Here is a 17,902-nt window from a genome sequence, read left to right as displayed (position 1 = left end):
TTGTGTGTTTTTGTAGGACTGTAATATAAATGTTAGGAACTTCAAAGAACTGTTTGGGACAGTATGTGTTAAGTGGGATCCCTAGAAGGTACTTGGGAAGCCCTTTGAAGCTACACCTTGGGGAGAAAAATGACCTGCTCCTGGAAATTCCAGATCAAAGACCCCCAAACTGTATCAAGGGCAGACTAAACTTTTCAGGAGGGTGCTAGTTCTAGGCTGAGGCTATTAGGAACCTGTTTTCTGGGTGGTTTGAAGGATTCTCCTGCCAGAACCCATGTTGGAGACAGCTGGGACAGAGCAGAGGGATCTCTGGTAAGCTTATTAGCATACACGTAGGTTCTTTTATTGTTTTAATGTGTTTTCTCTGTAATGGTTTTAAGAATAAAATAGGCTTGGATAGGAAGTGGTGGGTGGCAACTTACAACTGTTGACAATCACTCTGCGATCAGTCTTTGGAAAGGAAGCAAGCAGGCCTGTTTCGGCAGCCTGTCTTTTGCTGGGAATAACACGGGGAAGGCGGGGAATTCTTCAGGGTGGACATTTCCCAGTCCAGAGGGACAGAGATGTTTCCACCCAGGAAAGGCAACGGCGATGGGGGCAGAAGCTTGGGAGTGGGTGCCCTTGCTGAAAGACTAAGGGGAAACACAGGTGCAGTTGTCTTACACCTGTGGCAAGAGCTGTGTTTTAAAGCCCCAATGCAGCCTTAAAGAAGCATAGTTGAAAGGGCTGCATAATTCCCATCCCTCCCGCACCATGAGCAGCCGGCTGGGTCCTAGCAAGGCCCCGCACTCATGACAATTCTGAGAAAACAAGGTTTCCCCTTTTCCTGGAAGCCACGTGTAGCGACCGGGGCTGACCCTGCTGGGCCTGGAGAGCGCTGTACTTACCCATCCAGACTTCTCCAAACTGTCCCGCACCAAGTTTCTTCACAAGTTTGAGAGACTCCCGTGGGATTTCCCATTCGTCCTGCCCCCAGGGCCTCTGGGGAGTCAGGGATGTGCACGGAGTGGTCAGCCTCTGGCACAGACCATCCCCTTTGTCTGTGTATTGAGAGAACACCTGTCAGCTCGTCGGTAAAGGGCCAAACCCTCCCGCCCAACCTCCAGCCTGAGTTGCTGGGCTGGAGACGTGCAGAGGGTAATTATCCTCCTCCTCAGTGTGTGGAACGGCCACTCCACACAGGCTGCTTCAGCCCCAGAGCTCTGAGCGCCCCAGGAGCATGGCCTGGAGGACCCATGCAATGGCAGATCCTTTAGTGCAGCCCTTTCCCCAGCCGGCTCATGCCCCAGTCATCCCAGTGGTTGCACCCCCCGCCCCCACAACACCTCTCTCCGGAATCCAGTCTCTCCACACATCCCCTCCCCTGTGGAACCTCCGTGGCCCCGGCAGTGCCTCGGGGAGCTCGCTGTGCCCCTGGAAGGGGCAGTTTTGCTCTTGCGCACCTCTGCTTTGGGATGTTCACTTTGCTTACAGCTGTGGGTGGAGTGACCTGCAGGAGCTGCCCGACTCACTTCGTATATCTCCATTCCACTGCAGCCCCACCCAGTGCTATCTAGAGCAGGCGTTTCATGCCCACCCTGCGTCCACCTCCCCATTCCCAATACTGCCACCTACTACAGGTATTGCTCCCCACGCAGTCGCTGCTCAGTGGGCACGTAACTGATTGATAACCCCCGTCTGGTCACAAGGCACCAGACCATGCGGCCTCCTCATGCCAGCAAGCTGTACATCTTAAATGCTACAACAGACGACCCTGTCCGGGGAAATGGGCAGCTTACTGCTGTAATGCTGGACTAGATGGTGCAGCGAGGAAAAGGTGATCCTGGGGGAGATGTAGTATCCCCCACCATCTAAGGAACGGATCCTGTAGTGTTTGATGATGTCGCCTTGAGCAGAGGTGCTGTCTCTCACGGACAGTGAAAAGGCATCTGGGGAACAAGCAGAAGAAACCACACTTACTGGCCTGGCTGGCACTGGTCTGAGACAGACCTGATGGCTTTCGTCTTCCTTCAGTAGCCCTGGGTCTGCAATGGGCTATAGCCCCTCTCACAGACAGGTGAATCTATGCTGGGAATATTCAGGTGCAGGGCACGCTACACTGCTGCCTCCCATCCATCTTCCATCTTGATGAGATCTGGGCAAGTGTCCTTTCAGCCAGACCACATTTCACAGGGACATAGCATTTACCAGTCTGGATCTAGCTCTTGGTCCATGACGTCCAGCAACCCCATGGACAACACTGGAGGCTTCCGAGCATGTGTGTCTGTGGGGGCAACGGATGTCATGGAACTTATCCTGTCCCCTCCGAGCGATCAGCATAGACTAAGGAGCCTGATATTTCATGGCCATTAGGAACCTTGGCTTGCTTTGCTCTGAATGCTAATGGCCCTGCTCTCTTTGAAACTCCACCATGAAGATTAGTTTTGTCATGAAGGCATGAATGGGTTTCCGCTCCCGGCTCTAACACAAGCGCCCTTCGCGATCTTGGACAAGTCACTTAGTCTCTCTCTATGCCTCAGTTCCCCATCTGTAAAATGGATCTTATGCTTCCTTTCTCCTACCCATTGTCTGTCTGTGTAGATTGTACGCTCCTTGGGTATGTCTACACTGCAATCTGAGGTGTGACTGCAGCATGGGTAGACACTCAACCTAGCTTTGGTCTAGCTAGCTCGAATAACAACAGCAATGAAGCTGAAGCAGCATGGGCTGTACAAGCCCGCCTGGGACCTTGGGTATGTACGCGAGCAGCTAGCCCGTGCTGCTGTCACACCCCTGGCTGCAGTGTTGACATACCCTTTGGAGCTGGAACATTTCTAAGTGATAGAGTTGACGTATAATAATGAGGATACAACATGATCCCATCAAGATATCACATGATTAAACATTGCCAAGGAAGTGTTATCACCCTGGTGATGACCATCCCAGTATCTGGCAAAGCACCTGGGTCCTGACATGCAACATCCTTATTATTTAAATCCTGGGGTTTCGTGCAGGTCTGAAAATACACCTCTAATCTGCCCTTCTCGACTCCCTGCTAGTCCAGTCCAATATGGGTTGCCAGCAGCCAGTACATTTATGGAGTGATAGTTTAAAATGTACATCAGTAAAACTTGCAAAACAGTGTAGAGACTATTTCCTTTGTCTGCAGTATGTTTCCGGACTGGGAGTACGCCAGATTAATGTGGATTTATGTGATTTTTTTTTATGTTTGAAGGCCTGGATTCTATAGAAGAAAATCTGTCATATAGGACCATAAACAGAAGTCGTGTGCACCCAAAATTGCTTTGAAATCGTAGTATCCCAGACATGGGAGGACTTTTAAAAATGTGTAATACCGACCTATTGGCCTTTTTTGTATTTTGTATTGTGTCAGTAAAAAATGTGGAGGGTCAGTATGAATATGGTTAAGAAGTGTTAGTTGTCTTGTCTGTAGAAGTATTCCTCTTCCCCCTCCCCGCTGCCCGCCATGCAACATTCCTTGCTATTCCAGTCTTGAGCCCCCATAATTGGTGTTGGTCCTACTTTGAGCAGGGGGTTGGACTAGATGACCTCCTGAGGTCTCTTCCCACCCTGATCTTCTATGATTCTATGATTCTAACTCTGTCAACGCACTTCAGTCCTGGGATGCAATACCGCTGACTAGTTCAGTCTTGCATTGCAATGCAACTCTGAGCCCTGACTGGCAGCATTCCCTGCTATTCCAGTCCTGTTCTGACTGTTCTGCCAACTCACCTTGTTCCCATTCTCCAGCAATACCCATTCCTGCTGCAGCCCTGAGTCTCTCCTCACCAGTGACTGGCAATCCTGCCCAATTGTGCTTGTCTGTTACATCAAATTCTTCTGGATATATTCACTCTGACGCAGATTCAGCTTCTGGGGAATCAGGCTTTGGGAGGTCTTTGGGCCAATGCTTTCAAAAGTGGCCAGTAATTTTGGGATGCCTCTGTTTTTGGATTACCAGCCTGAGACTACTTGGGTCTGATTTTCAGAGTGTGCCGAGCAATCAGTCTTTTAACTGAAAACCACTGGACCCTTAGCGACTGGAACAAACACTGAAGGGCAGTGGTGGATTCTCCATCTCTTGCCATCTTCAGATCAAGACTGGATGCCTTTCTGGAAGAGATGTTCATTGTGCAGGAGATCAGACTCAGTGATCTGATGAGCCTTGTAGCCTTAAAATCAATGACTCAATTATGTGAATAGGAGCGATGGTGCTCAGCACCTCTGCAAATCAGCCCCAAGAGGCCTCAAGTTGGCCAACCAAAAATGGAGGCGTGCAAAACTAGGGGACACTTGGTGGAAATCCAGATCCTGATTATCCAAGTGTCCTCTTCTCCAGCACTTCCATTTGCTTGAGATTAACTTGCTTTTCTCAGTGAAGTGATCCACTCTAATAAGAGCTCTGCCTGATGATTAGAATCTAGCAGTCCTACAGACAAATCAATCAGCTGTCTAATGCTAGTCTTAATATTTACCCTGCCATTTATGTTAATGAATGGCTGTATCGTTTTGGGCAGTGTAGAATGCATTTCAACTGGCACGGGAGTTTAGTCTGTTTCTTGAACTTCATCATGTCACTTCTTTTTTCCTAAGCAGCTCCGGTTTATTTCAGGGGAGCGGAAGAAAAGATTTTCAGCAATCGTTTCCATAGCTGTTCATCTGAAATACGAGACCGCCAGGGTCTGGTTCATTTCAAAGTCATTTACCCATTCAGGGTTGATTACAGAACAGAGCCGGACACCTGCTACTAGTGGAAAGGGAAAGTGTTAAGGCTGGAAGGCTTTAATTCTCTCTTCTCTAAACAACAATAACAATGAAAGATTGACACAAAATCCCCAACACTAGTAGCTTCAATGACTCACAGTCACCTCCGCAATAACAAAGCCGCATGCAGAGCTCGGTACTAATAAGGAACACTGTACTAATAAGCCAATGAGTACAGCCAGCTAGGTCAATCAGCCCTACAACAATAATTCAGTGTACACATCCCAGCATGCAGATGCATCCCTGCAGTAAGAATTTGAGGGGGTACCAACCCTCCAGTCACTATGTGCATGAGATCTCTGGCCAAAAGGAAGGGGTGAATTTTTCTCTTCCAAGGGCTAGTTATGATTTCTGTGTTGGGACTAACCATAATAATCTCACTGTTATTTGTTTCCCTCACCCCTCCTGCCATTTGTTTGTTGTATCCACTTCTTGCCGTTCATCATAGGACAAGACTTTGAACTCAGGGACCGTCTTTTTGTTATATGGGTGTATAACCTGCAGCACAGTGAGGCCCTCATTCAAGTCCCCTGAGTGTTACCACAAGACAAATACACATCATCATAATGAGCAAGCAAAAGTGAGCAAGAAAATGAGACGAAATCATGAAGACTACCTTGAAACAATGGACCTGTCTGAGTGGACTGGCAATTCTGTTAGGATAAGCAGATGCTTCTCTGAACTATTCAAATCTTTTGTACAAAATTCTGATCTCATGCACATAGGCCCCAATCCAGCCTAACTCTACTGAAGTCAGTATATGAACCATTTATCTAGGGCAGGGGTGGGCAAACTTTTTGGCCCGAGGGCCACATCTGGGTATGGAAATTGTATGGTGGGCCATGAATGCTCATGAAATTTGCGGTTGGGGTGCGGGAGAGGGTGAGGGCTCCAACTGGGGGTGCAGGCCCTGGGGTGGGGCTGGTGATGAGGGATTTGGGGTGCAGCAGGGAGTTCCAGGCTGTGACCGAGGGATTTGGAAGGTGGGAGGGGGATCAGAGCGGGGGCCAGGGTTGGGGCACAGGAGGAGGTCAGGGGTGCAGGCTCTGGGCAGCGCTTACCTCAAGCAGCTCCTGGAAGCAGCGACATGTCCCCCCTCCAGCTCCTATGTGGAGGCGTGGCCAGGCAGCTCTGCACACTGCCCTGTCTGCAGGTGCAAGCCCCACAGCTTCCAGAAGCAGCAGCATAGCATGACACTCTCCAGCTACTATGTGGAGGCATGGCCAGGCGTCTCTGCCCCGTCTGCAGGTACTGCCCCTGCAGCTCCCATTGTCTGCGGTTCCCAGCCAATGGGAGCTGCAAAACTAGTGCTTGGAATGGGGTCAGCGTGCGGAGCTCCCTGGTTGTCCCTATGCCTAGGAGCTGGAGGGCAGACATCCCCGCCATGCTGCTGCTTCCGGGAGCCACGCGGAGCCATGGCATGTGCAGAGCAGGGCAAGCCCCTGTCCCTGCTCCCCGGCGGGAGCTCGAGGGCTGGAATGAAAGATCTGATGGGCTGGAAGCAGCCTGCGGGCTGTAGTTTGCCTACCCCTAAACTAGGTACTTCTATGTAATATCAGGCAGCTGCCCCTAGAGTGTGTCCCTTTGTGTAGTAAAACTATTTCTCCATGCTTATTTTTCCCCCTACTGTTACTCACACCTTCTTGTCAACTGTTGGAAATGGACCATCCTGATTATCACTACAAAAGGGTTTTTTTCTCCTGCTGATAACAGCCCACCTTAACTAATCACTCTCATTATATTGGGTATGGACACACCCATTTTTTCATGTTCTCTGTGTGTATATATATATATCTTCCTATTGTATTTCCCACTGCATGCATCCGATGAAGTGGGCTGTAGCCCATGAAAGCTTATGCTCAAATAAATTTGTTAGTCTCTGAGGTACCACAAGTACTCCTTGTTCTTTTTGCTGATAGAGACTAACACGGCTACCACTCTGAAATCCGATTCAGCCTAGTTTTGGCTCATTCTGTAATCAGGGCTGTCTTAGCCTCAGGCTCTCCACCCTCATACACCCCCATTCCTGTAGTATCTGAGAACCTCCCACGCTGTATTGCATTCATTCTCACACACCCCTGTGAGGCATCATCCCTGTTTTACAGATAGGGAACCAAGCAGAGGGAGATTAAATGATGTGCCCAATGGCACACAGTGAGTCTGTGGCAGAACCTAGGAACTTAACCCAGATTTCACAAGTCCTACACCAGTGCCTTGCCCACAAGTCTAGCTTTCCTTTCTGTGGCATTACATCAGGGTAACTGAGATCAGAATTGGCCCACTGAGTCTGCAAAATTAGACTGGAAACTTCTGATTCTCTTATGGGATTTTTACTTCATTGTGCCTGGAATGGTCCTGCCAAGAAAACAGCGCTTATCACAGCAGTGTAGCCCCACAGCACTGGTCTGCCCTTCCTTAGCAAAAGTTACAAGTGGTGCCTTAAGAAAGACCCAAAGACCCTGTCAGTTTCAGTGGGATCAGTCACTGCACAGGTAATATTTGCTGAGCCCTTCCAACATTCAAACGTCAGTGATGTTGAGCAAAAAAGCTAGATATTGTGGGCAAACTCTTCCTTCCCCCCAGATGCTCATTTTCTGTTAGTCTGAGGTTAGTGAGGCACAGCTGTTTCCACAAGTTTCAGTACAATTATTATTTTTTGGAAGGTTTGTTTATTTCCTCCAGCTTAAGCAGATTTGCTCTCTGGTATCTGTTTCATTAGTGATCTGCTTATCAGGTCATCTTGACAAATGCCCCACCGCACAGTGCTGTTGAAGGTATCCCTAGTGTCCTCTATAAAATTTAAATTTAAAGGGAAATTGCCAGCATTACAATACTTTAGAAAATCAATCATAGACAAAATTAGATTACTGGAACTGTAAATACCTGCTTCACTACAATGGTAAGGATGAATTCTGAACATGTAATACACTAGCAAAGTTCTGTGTTCTGTGTCCCCATCTAGTGGCTGCGCCAGTCACAGATAACAGCCTACTATTGTTACCAGTTAATGAAGTCACTCCTTTAGCTCAAAAGGTAGAGGCCAGTGCTGAAGGTCAGGAGTATAAACTTTGCTGATGGAAGGTGGAAGTAAATAAATATGTAAATAAAGAACAAAAAACCTTTAAGTTCAAAGAGCAACATGAATTCAACCACACTGCCCAGTGTGTATTAATTTATAGCTTTAATAGTAATACTTTGCACTTCCGTCTGTGGATCCCAAGGTGCTGTACATTGGTGAATTCAGCCTCACAACACCCTTTGAGGGACAGCTTTTCTCCTTTTACAGATGGGGAAACCAAGGTTGAGAGAAATTAAGTGGCTTGATTCAGGAAGCCTGTGATTCAGGAAGTCTGTGGCAGAGTCAGCAGTCAAACAGAAGTCAAGAACTTAGTAAAATTAAAAGAGGGATTGACGACTTATCTGGATAAAAACAGCCAGAGGTAGAATAACAAATACCAAAATAACAGTGTGTGTCAGAATGAAGGTAAAAGTTCACACTTTCAGGCATAAGATAATCACCAACTATTACAAATTAGGAGGAAATTGTCATGGACCAGACTGCAGTAGGAAGAGAGCCTGAGATATAAGCCCTTGTATTAGAGGCCCGGTATGAGGCCTGAGCTAAAGTAGTGGGCAAGCTTTGTTGATATAAAGCAAAGTGAGCAAAAGTCCGGCTGTGAGCAAACCTCAGGCTGTGCCTGCTTGCAAGTTCACCGAATCTGGCAAGAACAGGGCTGATATTGCAGAAACGCGCATTCCTAAGAAGTGCTAGGCACAGAGCACTCCCACAAACACACTCCAGAAGAGTGGTACCGGAAAATCCTGATAGCAGGTGGTACCAGAACATCCTGATATCAAGGATTGTACAAAAACATTCCCCATGGATAACAGGAACACACTGAACCCTCCTAAAAGATAAGGTCAGGATGACAGTGTGATGAATAGAGATGTTTTGATGGAACCACCAGGTACCAGGTGATGGGTGATAACTAGCCACGTCCAGGGGCAGTAACTAACTATGTCAGGGGGCAGTACGTAACTTGTTTGCATCAAGGTATAAAGAGGTATCTCTGAGAGAGTGTTTTGGTCCAGCCGAGGGGGGAATGGAAAGTGCTGCCATACACAGACCTGCGTCCACTGTCACGGACATACATGTCTTAGTATTCTTATAGAGTCTGCCGGGGCTATTACCGTGCTTTGTCGACAATAAACCTGGCCTGGTGCCTTTGTACCTTAACAGATCTTGTGGTCATTGGGTGGTTCACTCAAGGTCTGCTGTGCCAGCTGCCGGCTCAGAACTGGGGCAGCACACAGGGAGAACACACACACACACACAGCCAAACTTCTAACCACACAGATTATGCTGCCACATCTACCTTCTGCAAGATGTCTCACACTTTTCTCAGTAACTTCTTCTCACCACAGTACTGCACATGATGGACCTCGGCTCTGATCCAGCCTTTCCCCGCCTATGTTCATATGTTTGATGTCTCCTGAGTCCAAGTCATATATTTTATTCACAAGATCCTACTTCCACCCCTTATATCAGTCGAATCAGGGACAGAAAATACTATGTGGGGTAGATTCACCCATTCTCCACAGCACTGACAAATATAGAGTTTATTCATAATTATTATTTATTTGCCACAGGTCCCAATCAGGATCAGACCCTCACTGTTCCAGAGATGGTACACATGTATGGAAAGAAATGGTCCCTGCCACCAAGTGTTTACAATCTAGGCCATAGATAGTGTCATAAATATAAAGGGAAGGGGTAAACACCTTTAAATCCCTCCTGGCCAGAGGAAAAACCCTTTCACCTGAAAAGGGTTAAGAAGCTAGGATAACCTCACTGGCACCTGACCAAAATGACCAATGAGGAGACAAGATTCTTTCAAAGCTGGAGGGGGGAGAAACAAAGGTTCGCTCCGTCTGTGTGATGCTTTTGCTGGGAACAGAAAAGGAATGAGTCTTAGAATTTAGTAAGTAATCTAGCTAGAATGAGGATTTTTATCAAGCCTTCCCCAGGAAAGGGGGTGTAGGGTTTGGGAGGATTTGGGGGGGAAAGACATTTCCAAGCGGGCTCTTTCCCTGTTATATATTTGTTTAGAGATGCTTGGTGGTGGCAGCAATAAAGACCAAAGGCAAAAGGTAAAATAGTTTGTACCTTGGGGAAGTTTTGACCTAAGCTGGTAAAAATAAGCTTAGGGGGTTTTTCATGCAGGTCCCCACATCTGTACCCTAGAGTTCAGAGTGGGGAAGGAACCTTGACATGGTGGCAGAGGTGGGATTTAAAGGTGTTTACCCTTCCCTTTATATTCATGACAGATACCACAGAGACCAGGAATATGTGTGGGCAAATGGCCCCACTGAGTTGCTTCACTGAGCTGCCTCACTGAGTTTGGTTGGATGAATTCCTGGAGCTTTCATCACACGACATAATCTTTAATTAAAGATTAAGTTTTAATTCCTGGAGACTCCAGGACAGTCTTGGAGGGTTTGCAACCCTACCTCACTCCCTTTCCAGCCCTTCATTTGACAGCATAGGGTGAACTGCTGGGCCTGCATGGAGTCCCACTGAATATGACTGTCACAGCCATTCCAGAGCCCCACTGAAGTCAGTTACCCAGGCAAGACCCAGCTTAAATCAAGGCATAAGATTGGACAACTGTTCCCAGAGAGTAGTTATCAGTGGTTCACAGTCAAGCTGGAAGGGCATAATGAGTGGAGTTCCGCAGGGATCAGTTCTGGGTCTGGTTCTGTTCAATGATTTAGAGAACGGCACAGAGCGTACACTTATAAAGTTTGCGGATGATACCAACCCAGGAGGGGTTGCAAGTGCTTTCGAGGATAGGAATAAAATTCAAAATAATCTGGACAAACTGGAGAAATGGTCTGAGGTAAATAGGATGAAATTCTCTAAGGACAAATGCAAAGTTCTCCACTTCGGAAGGAACAATCAGTTGCACACGTAGAAAATGGGAAATGACTGCCTAGGAAGGAGTACTGCAGAAAGGGATCTGGGGATCATTGTGGATCACAAGCTAAATATGAGTCAACAGTGTAACACTGTTGCAAAAAAAGTAAACATCATTCTGGGATGTATTAGTGGGAGTTGTAAGCAACACATGAGAAGTAATTCTTCCGCTCTACTCCACACTGATTAGTCCTCAGCTGGAGTATTATGTCCAGTTCTGGGCACAACATTTCAGGAAAGATGTGGACAAGTTGGAGAAAGTCCAGAGAAGAGCAATAAAAATGATTAAAGTTCTAGAAAACATGACCTATGAGGGAAGACTGAAAAAAATTGGGTTTGTTTAGTCCAGAGAAGAGAAGACTGAGAGGGGACATGATAACAGTTTTCAAGTACATAAACGTTTGCTACAAGAAGGAGGAAGAAAAATTGTTCTCCTTAACATCTGTGTATAGGACAAGAAGCAATGGGCTTAAGTTACAGCAAAGGAGGTTTAGGTTGGACCTAACTTCCAGGGTGGTTAAGCATTGGAATACATTGCCTAGGGAGGTTGTGGAATCTCCATTATTGGAGATTTTTAAGAGCTGATTAGACAAACACCTGTCAGGGATGGTCTAGATAATACTTAGCCCTGCCATAAGAGCAGGGGACTGGATTAGATGACCGCTCAAGGTCCGTTACAGTCCTATGATTCTATAATAATGGGTATAAAAAACAAAAGGAAAGAGTGGGCAAGAGAGGACGGAAGTAACAGTGATCGAGGCATGTGGCTACATAGCTAGTCTATTCCTGGCTTGCTTAAAGGGACCACATCCTGCTAGCCGCAGAATCAATACTGATGTTACTGAGTGGCTCTCTGAGGTGAAACTCTGAAGTGCTTTTTTTCAGATTTTCCTGTCCCAAAACTTGCCCTAGATAAGCCTGAAGTTCTGGATGTCACAGATCTATGTACAAAGAAACCACCTGGCTAGACCCAGCTCAGTAAGTCTGCACTGGGTGGGAAAAGGCATGGTTTTATGTTTAGAAAAAAAGTTTGTCACTCTGCTTCAAACACAGGGGCTTTGGCTTACTTGTTGGAGACAGTTACATAGAATCATAGAAAGGGAAGGGACCGCAAAAGGTCATCTAGTTCACTCCCCCACGCAAAGGCAGTGGTTTTCAACCTATGATCCGCAGACCCCTAGGGGTCCACAGACTATGTCTAAGATTTCCAAAGGGGTCCACACCTCCATCTGAATTTTTTTCAAGGGTCCAAATATGAAAAAAGGTTGAAAACCACTGACCTAGACCACCCCCGACAGGTGTTTGTCCAACTTGTTCTTAAAAACCTCCGTTGATGGGGATTCCACAAACTCCCTCGGAAGCCTGTTCCAGAGCTTAACCACCCTTACGGTGAGGACATTTTTCTTAATATCTAACCTAAATCTCCCTTGCGGCAAATTAAGCCTATTTCTTGATCAATCTTCAGTGGACATGGAGAACAATTGATCACAGTCCTCTTTATAACAGCCCCTAACGTATTTGAAAACTGTTATCAGGTCCCCGCTCAGTCTCCTTTTCTCAAGTAACTTGCTCTCCCTGCTTAGCAAGGCAAGGTCTTCTTTGCCTGAGAATGGCACATCTAATCAACGAAGGCTCCTTTCAGTGTTGTGAGCTGGAAAAAGAGCTTGTCACCCACACTACTGGTATGTAATGGTGGGGCCCACAATATGTCTAGGGACTGGCCACACAGAGGAAGGGACAGTTCCTGTTTTGAAGAGCTTCCTTGCCAAAGGTACAAGAGAAACACATGAAAGTCGGTGAAAGAGGCGATCACATTCAAGAATCTAAGCCAGCTGCCCCTCCCCCAAGCTTTTATTAGCTGGCTCAAAAAAGAATTAGATACGTTCATAGAGCACAGGTCCATCAACTGCTCTGAGCCAAGATGGTCAGGGATGGAACCTCATACTCCAGGTGCCCCTAAGCCTCTGGATGCCAGAAGCTGGGACCGGACGACAGGGGATGTTTCACCCAATAACTTGCCTTGAAGCCTCTGACACTGGCCCCTGTCAGAGACAAGATATTGAGCTTGATGGAGCATTGGTCTGAGCCAGTGTGGCCGTTCTTATCCATAATACATTGTAGAAGTGGGCACTGAGGAGGGATTTCAATGAGGAGAGGTTAGCAGCTTCTCATACCACTGCAGGGGACACTCCAAATGCCTGCCTATCTAAGATACTTATATGGCCCCCAATACTGTACTATCCAACTGCCTCACAATCTTTAATGAATGTAGCCTCACAGCACTGCTGGGAGGTAAGGAAATGCTGTTGTCCCCGTTCTACAGATGGGGAACAGAGGCGCACAGAGAAACTAAATGACTTGTGTAAAGTAACACCGGCAGTCTGTGTGGATCAAGGACATGAACCACCTCTCCCACGTCCTAGGCTAGAGCCTAAACCACTGAACCACCTTGTCTCTGTGACCAAGTATACTCCCATCTTCTATGCTGACGGAGGCAAGAACCATAAAACAAGAAAGAACAAAAACAAAGTCCCCTTGGGAGAACCCGGTCTGTTACTTCCTGGTAATCCTCTGCCCTGAAGTGAACACAAAATGGCTGCCGGACTTTGCAGACAGCACACTTCCTAAAATTGTAAAGGCATATGTGAAGGGGCAAAGAACCTCCCCGCCTCCCACACACGCCTCAGTCAAGAAGGGCTTAAAGAACTCTATGGTCACAATCAACCCAACCCGCCCTCGAAGGGGAGGTGCTCAGCCCAGTTATGATTACACTCTGAAACGAGCAGCGACAGAGCTCCCGGACCAGGGCTACATCTACACTACATCATTTCCAGAGGCGCAGCTGCACCAGGCTGCTGTAGCGCTTGTGGTGAGACACTCTTAAGTTGACAGGAAAGAGCTCTCCCATCAGCTTAATAATTCCTGCCTCTGCAAGAGGCGATAGGTAGGTTGGCAGCAGAAGCTCTCCTGCCGACATAGTGCTTAGGTCGGTGTAACTTATGCCACTCAGGGTGTGGATTTTTCACATCCCTGAGGGACGTAAATGAAACTGAATTAATCTGTAGTGTAGACAAGGGCTAGGGCATGGGGCTCTTTGCCGAGGAACAGCTTGGCAGCACCGCTAGCCTGCGCCCCCTGAGAAAAGAAGGCAGGCTGGTTGGTTGCATTTATTGACATCCCCAGGACTAATGCTTGGCCTGTAGCCATGGAGTAGACTGGGAGCTGGGGTTTCCTGTGGAGCCACAGAGAGAGCTTCCCTTCCTTTGTGTGTGGGAGGGGTCTGGCTCCTTGTGGGCCTTGGGACGATTTGCCTTTTTATTTAGACTGTTTTGTACCCTTCTGGAAGAGGGTGGACTTGCTAAGAGGTACAGCTGGAGGGCTGTACCCCAGGACTGGCCCACAGGAATGCTGTCACCCAAGGAATGCTGTATGAACGCCTGCCTTCATCCCAAAGGGGCAACCTTGAGACATAACCTTTGACAGTGCAGCACAAAGAAACAAGATCTTAACAGTTATATACACACAAAAGATTATGTAACACCAACAGACAGCAGTTGGCGGCAGATGGGATCGAACCTGGGACCTCTGGAGCTAAATGCATGAGCCTCTATTGCATAAGCTAAAAGCTACATGGCCCTTAGCTAAGGCTGTAGCTCAGTTCCATTAGAGGGGACAGAACACCATACCCAGGACATGTGTGGGTTACAATTGTTTACTTCAGCGATTCCCCCCTTCCATCTATGTCTGATTGAGTCCTCAACACCTGTGCATCAGTGTGTATGTAAAATTAATAACTAGGGATGGGTGAATCAGTTCAGAAAGCTTGTGAATTACCCTTTCTCCCCTGGCCCAAACGTATGTCCATGCACAGAATCAAGCCTTTCAGAGGCTCTGAAACATTTGGATCAATTCCCCCCTATTAAAGGTAGCAGGGAAATTATTTTTTCCCCCCTGTGAAAAATTTCCACAAAAATGAAATTATTTTCATCAAAATGTTCTTCAAAATGTGTTGAGTTTTGGTTGAAAACCCAAACGTGCTATGAAAAATGTTGACAAAATGTCCATTTTGTCAAAAAAGCCATTTCCATCGGAGAAAAACAACTATTCTATGGAAAATTTTTGGCACCACTCCCCCTTGAACTTCCCACATCTTTGGCACAAAATATGACAGGGGCTGTTCTGCGGATAGCTATCATTTCCACACCCACACCCAGGCACTGGAACTGGAAATGCAAGAAATCTTGTGAGAAAATCTGATCTCATGAAAGTAGGGCCCAGTTTTGCAGATATGTTGTATCCAATCTAACCTGTCTAGGTTGGTACAGCTCCAGTAGGTTTTGAGAAAGTAGAACCATAGGAGAAGCAGCCAAATTTGCGGGGGTTCTAATTTGAAATCATTGGAGGTTTGTCCAGCAACGGCAATAATCAGAGGCAACCCACCTCCCAAATCTTACCTTTATTTGTTTCACTCTCTCGTACAAGGAAAGACCCAACTTTGTTGCCAGGAGCCATCAACAGCCGTTCGGCATCTTTTCTACTGAGAGCTTTAAAAAACCATCTGAGGGAGAAAAGTCATGAAATAGTTATGAAGAGCTCCAAGAAGAGGCAAATGCTACCCAGCTGTTCACTGTCATGCCATTAAAAGGCTGAGTGTTGTGTTTAGCTTAGCAAAATGGAGCTATGAGGGGACATGATTGCTCTTTAGAAATACATCAGGGGAGTGAGAAGAGCTATTTAACTTGAAGGACAAACTTCAACAAACTGGGGATAAACTGGCCATGACTAAATTCAGGTTGGAAATTAGAAGAAGCTCTCTAACCATCAGAGGAGTGAGGTTTTGGAACAGCCTTCCTAAAGGAGTGGTGAGGGCAAACAACCTCACTAGTTTTAAGATGGAGCTGATAGGTTGATGAACAGGATTAGGTGAGGTGGTTATCTGTGATAGCAGGACCCAACCCAAGCCCTCGCTTTCAGTCCTAGGTTGGATGTTCCTCTGTCTAAGACTGACTACATTTCAGGATGGTTTTAGGTTGGGAAGAGTCCCCTAATGCAATATTTTTCAAGAGATTAGAATAAGATTTCTGTCCACTTTGCGTCCAAACATCAGTGTGAACGTGTATCCCAGGGATAAGCCTGTATATATTCTTTTGCAGGTTCAGCTGGACACGTCTTCACTTCTCTATCTTACTAAGTGACATTGCGCTGGGCTGTTAAAGAGCTGTCATGTTCTGCCCCAGGAAAAGGTTTTTCAGTGGTGAGCGGAGTGATGGCTGTATATGCAAGCGCTCTTCCTCAGTGGAGACACTTAAAAAGTTCATTTTAGTTCTAGAGATATTGCTGGTTCTACTTGTATTCCCTGTTTTATAAATATACAGCACATCACTGGAATCGCTCTGAAACTGGAGTAGGGTGACCAGCTGTCCCAATTTTATAAGGACAGTCCCGATACTTGGTATATCCTATATAGGTGCCTATTACCCTCCACACCTCCATCCCGATTTTTCACACTTGCTATCTAGTCACCCTAAACTGGAATGACCTTTTTTTTAACTGTACCCACTGTAGTCTCCTTTGGAATTCGTTGGGACCAAAGTTACTAAATAATCATATGGCATTATATTACAGCGTGTATCCTTTTTAAGCAGTTACTGATTGCAGATATGTTAAGAGACTGAATTCCTTCCAAATTGAAATTGAATGCTGCCTTTTACTTTTCTACCACACTAGAAACTCCATTTGCACCTTCTCTGAGCCCTTTAATTCACCGTTATTTAAAGGATATGAAGATATTAGGAATTCAATCCTCCCATTAGAAAGATAGGGAACAGTATCACTGTTGTTGTTACTCTTCTGAATCATAGAATATCAGGGTTGGGAGGGACCTCAGGAGGTCATCTAGTCCAACCCCCTGCTCAAAGCAGGACCAATCCCTGATTTTTGCCCCAGATCCCTAAATGGCCCCCTCAAGGATTGAACTCACAACCCTGGGTTTAGCAGGCTAATGCTCAAACCACTGAGCAATCCCTCCCCCCAAAATTCTCTGGCCACATTCCTCTTGGCAATTCTAATCCCCTAAAACACTCTGCATTTTAAACTCCACTTCCTGTCCTAAACTGGTGTGTAGTATTACGGTGGGCTGTGAAACAGCTGTCACCTTCCAGCACAGCTGTGGCTGCGTTTTGGTGATGGATTGTCAGCCCTTCCTGCTCCTATTTTTATAAGAGCCCTGGGAGGGATTATTATAAATATAAAGCACTGATATTAGTGTTAATGTTTCATATAAGCTCATGCACGTACTTTTCCACTTCCAAGGTATCCATTTGTGCGACGAAGTTACTGGGGACGTAACCCTTCTTTCCAGTGGTGAGAGACTTTGCCAGCCACCAGTCCCCATCTCTACAAAACCAAACAGAACAAGAAGCATGAACACCAAAAGGAGCTTTGGCCTGGCTCCCGCCTAAGACGACTCATGGATTTGGAGGCTTCATGAACCTTGCAAAGTAGGAGGCACGTTCTGAAGCCCTCTCCCATGTAGGTAACCCTGTACTCAACAAGTAGCACCACAGGGTATGTCTACACTGCAGCTGGGAGGTGATCAAGCTAGCGTGCTAAAAATAGCAGTGTCCCTGCAGCAGCACAGGGCTGGGCTAGCTGCCCAAGTACAACCCGGTCTGAGATCAGAGGTCCATGCTGCTGGGGCCACCCCGATATTTTTAGCACACTAGCTTGATCAGAACTGGCGCAGGTATGTCTACCCAAGCTGGGAATTACACCTCCCAGCTGCAGTATGGACAGGCCCATAGACGCTCATTTCTATAGGCCACCCCCAGTTTGAAAGCAGTCTAGAAAGGCAACCTTTAAAGACGTTGGTTTATTCAACCCTGAACAAGTCGGTGTTTTTCACTTCCCACCTTCAGTCCCAAGCTCCCAGCCAGAGACCCGGGCATTGTCTTCAATTCCCCATCTGCTCCTCACTGCTGCTTCCTTTATTACATTAGGCAGCTCTCTGCTTTGGCCACTCTGAGTGTCTTCAGAAACCACAGCACTACCAGGGTAGTAACTGAAAGCTGTTCTCATCCGCTGGATGTTCAGGAGCCCACATGTAACCAGCTGAGTGGTCTCAGCCCGGGGGACAGGTGTCTGAATCAGAAATATCCACCA

At 46.8% G+C, this 17,902-nt stretch overlaps 1 protein-coding gene across 4 annotated transcripts in view; it reads right to left on the bottom strand.

Annotated features, from left to right (window-relative positions):
• Positions 1-17,902, bottom strand: part of BLK (BLK proto-oncogene, Src family tyrosine kinase) — a 67,752-nt gene that overhangs the window by 15,004 nt on the left and 34,846 nt on the right. For all 4 annotated transcript variants that reach the window (XM_077812372.1, XM_077812374.1, XM_077812373.1 and 1 more), the window contains exons 5-8: positions 17,039-17,137; positions 15,196-15,299; positions 1,779-1,928; positions 888-1,040 (exon numbers count right to left, since the gene is read on the bottom strand). In XM_077812372.1, the coding sequence (XP_077668498.1) occupies positions 888-1,040; positions 1,779-1,928; positions 15,196-15,299; positions 17,039-17,137 (506 nt within the window). The remainder of the gene's footprint in view (positions 1-887; positions 1,041-1,778; positions 1,929-15,195; positions 15,300-17,038; positions 17,138-17,902) is intronic.

The sequence above is a fragment of the Eretmochelys imbricata genome, chromosome 3 (genome assembly GCF_965152235.1).
Source record: "Eretmochelys imbricata isolate rEreImb1 chromosome 3, rEreImb1.hap1, whole genome shotgun sequence".
NCBI lineage: Eukaryota > Metazoa > Chordata > Testudines > Cheloniidae > Eretmochelys > Eretmochelys imbricata.
This window is presented reverse-complemented; position numbering and strand designations above follow the sequence as displayed.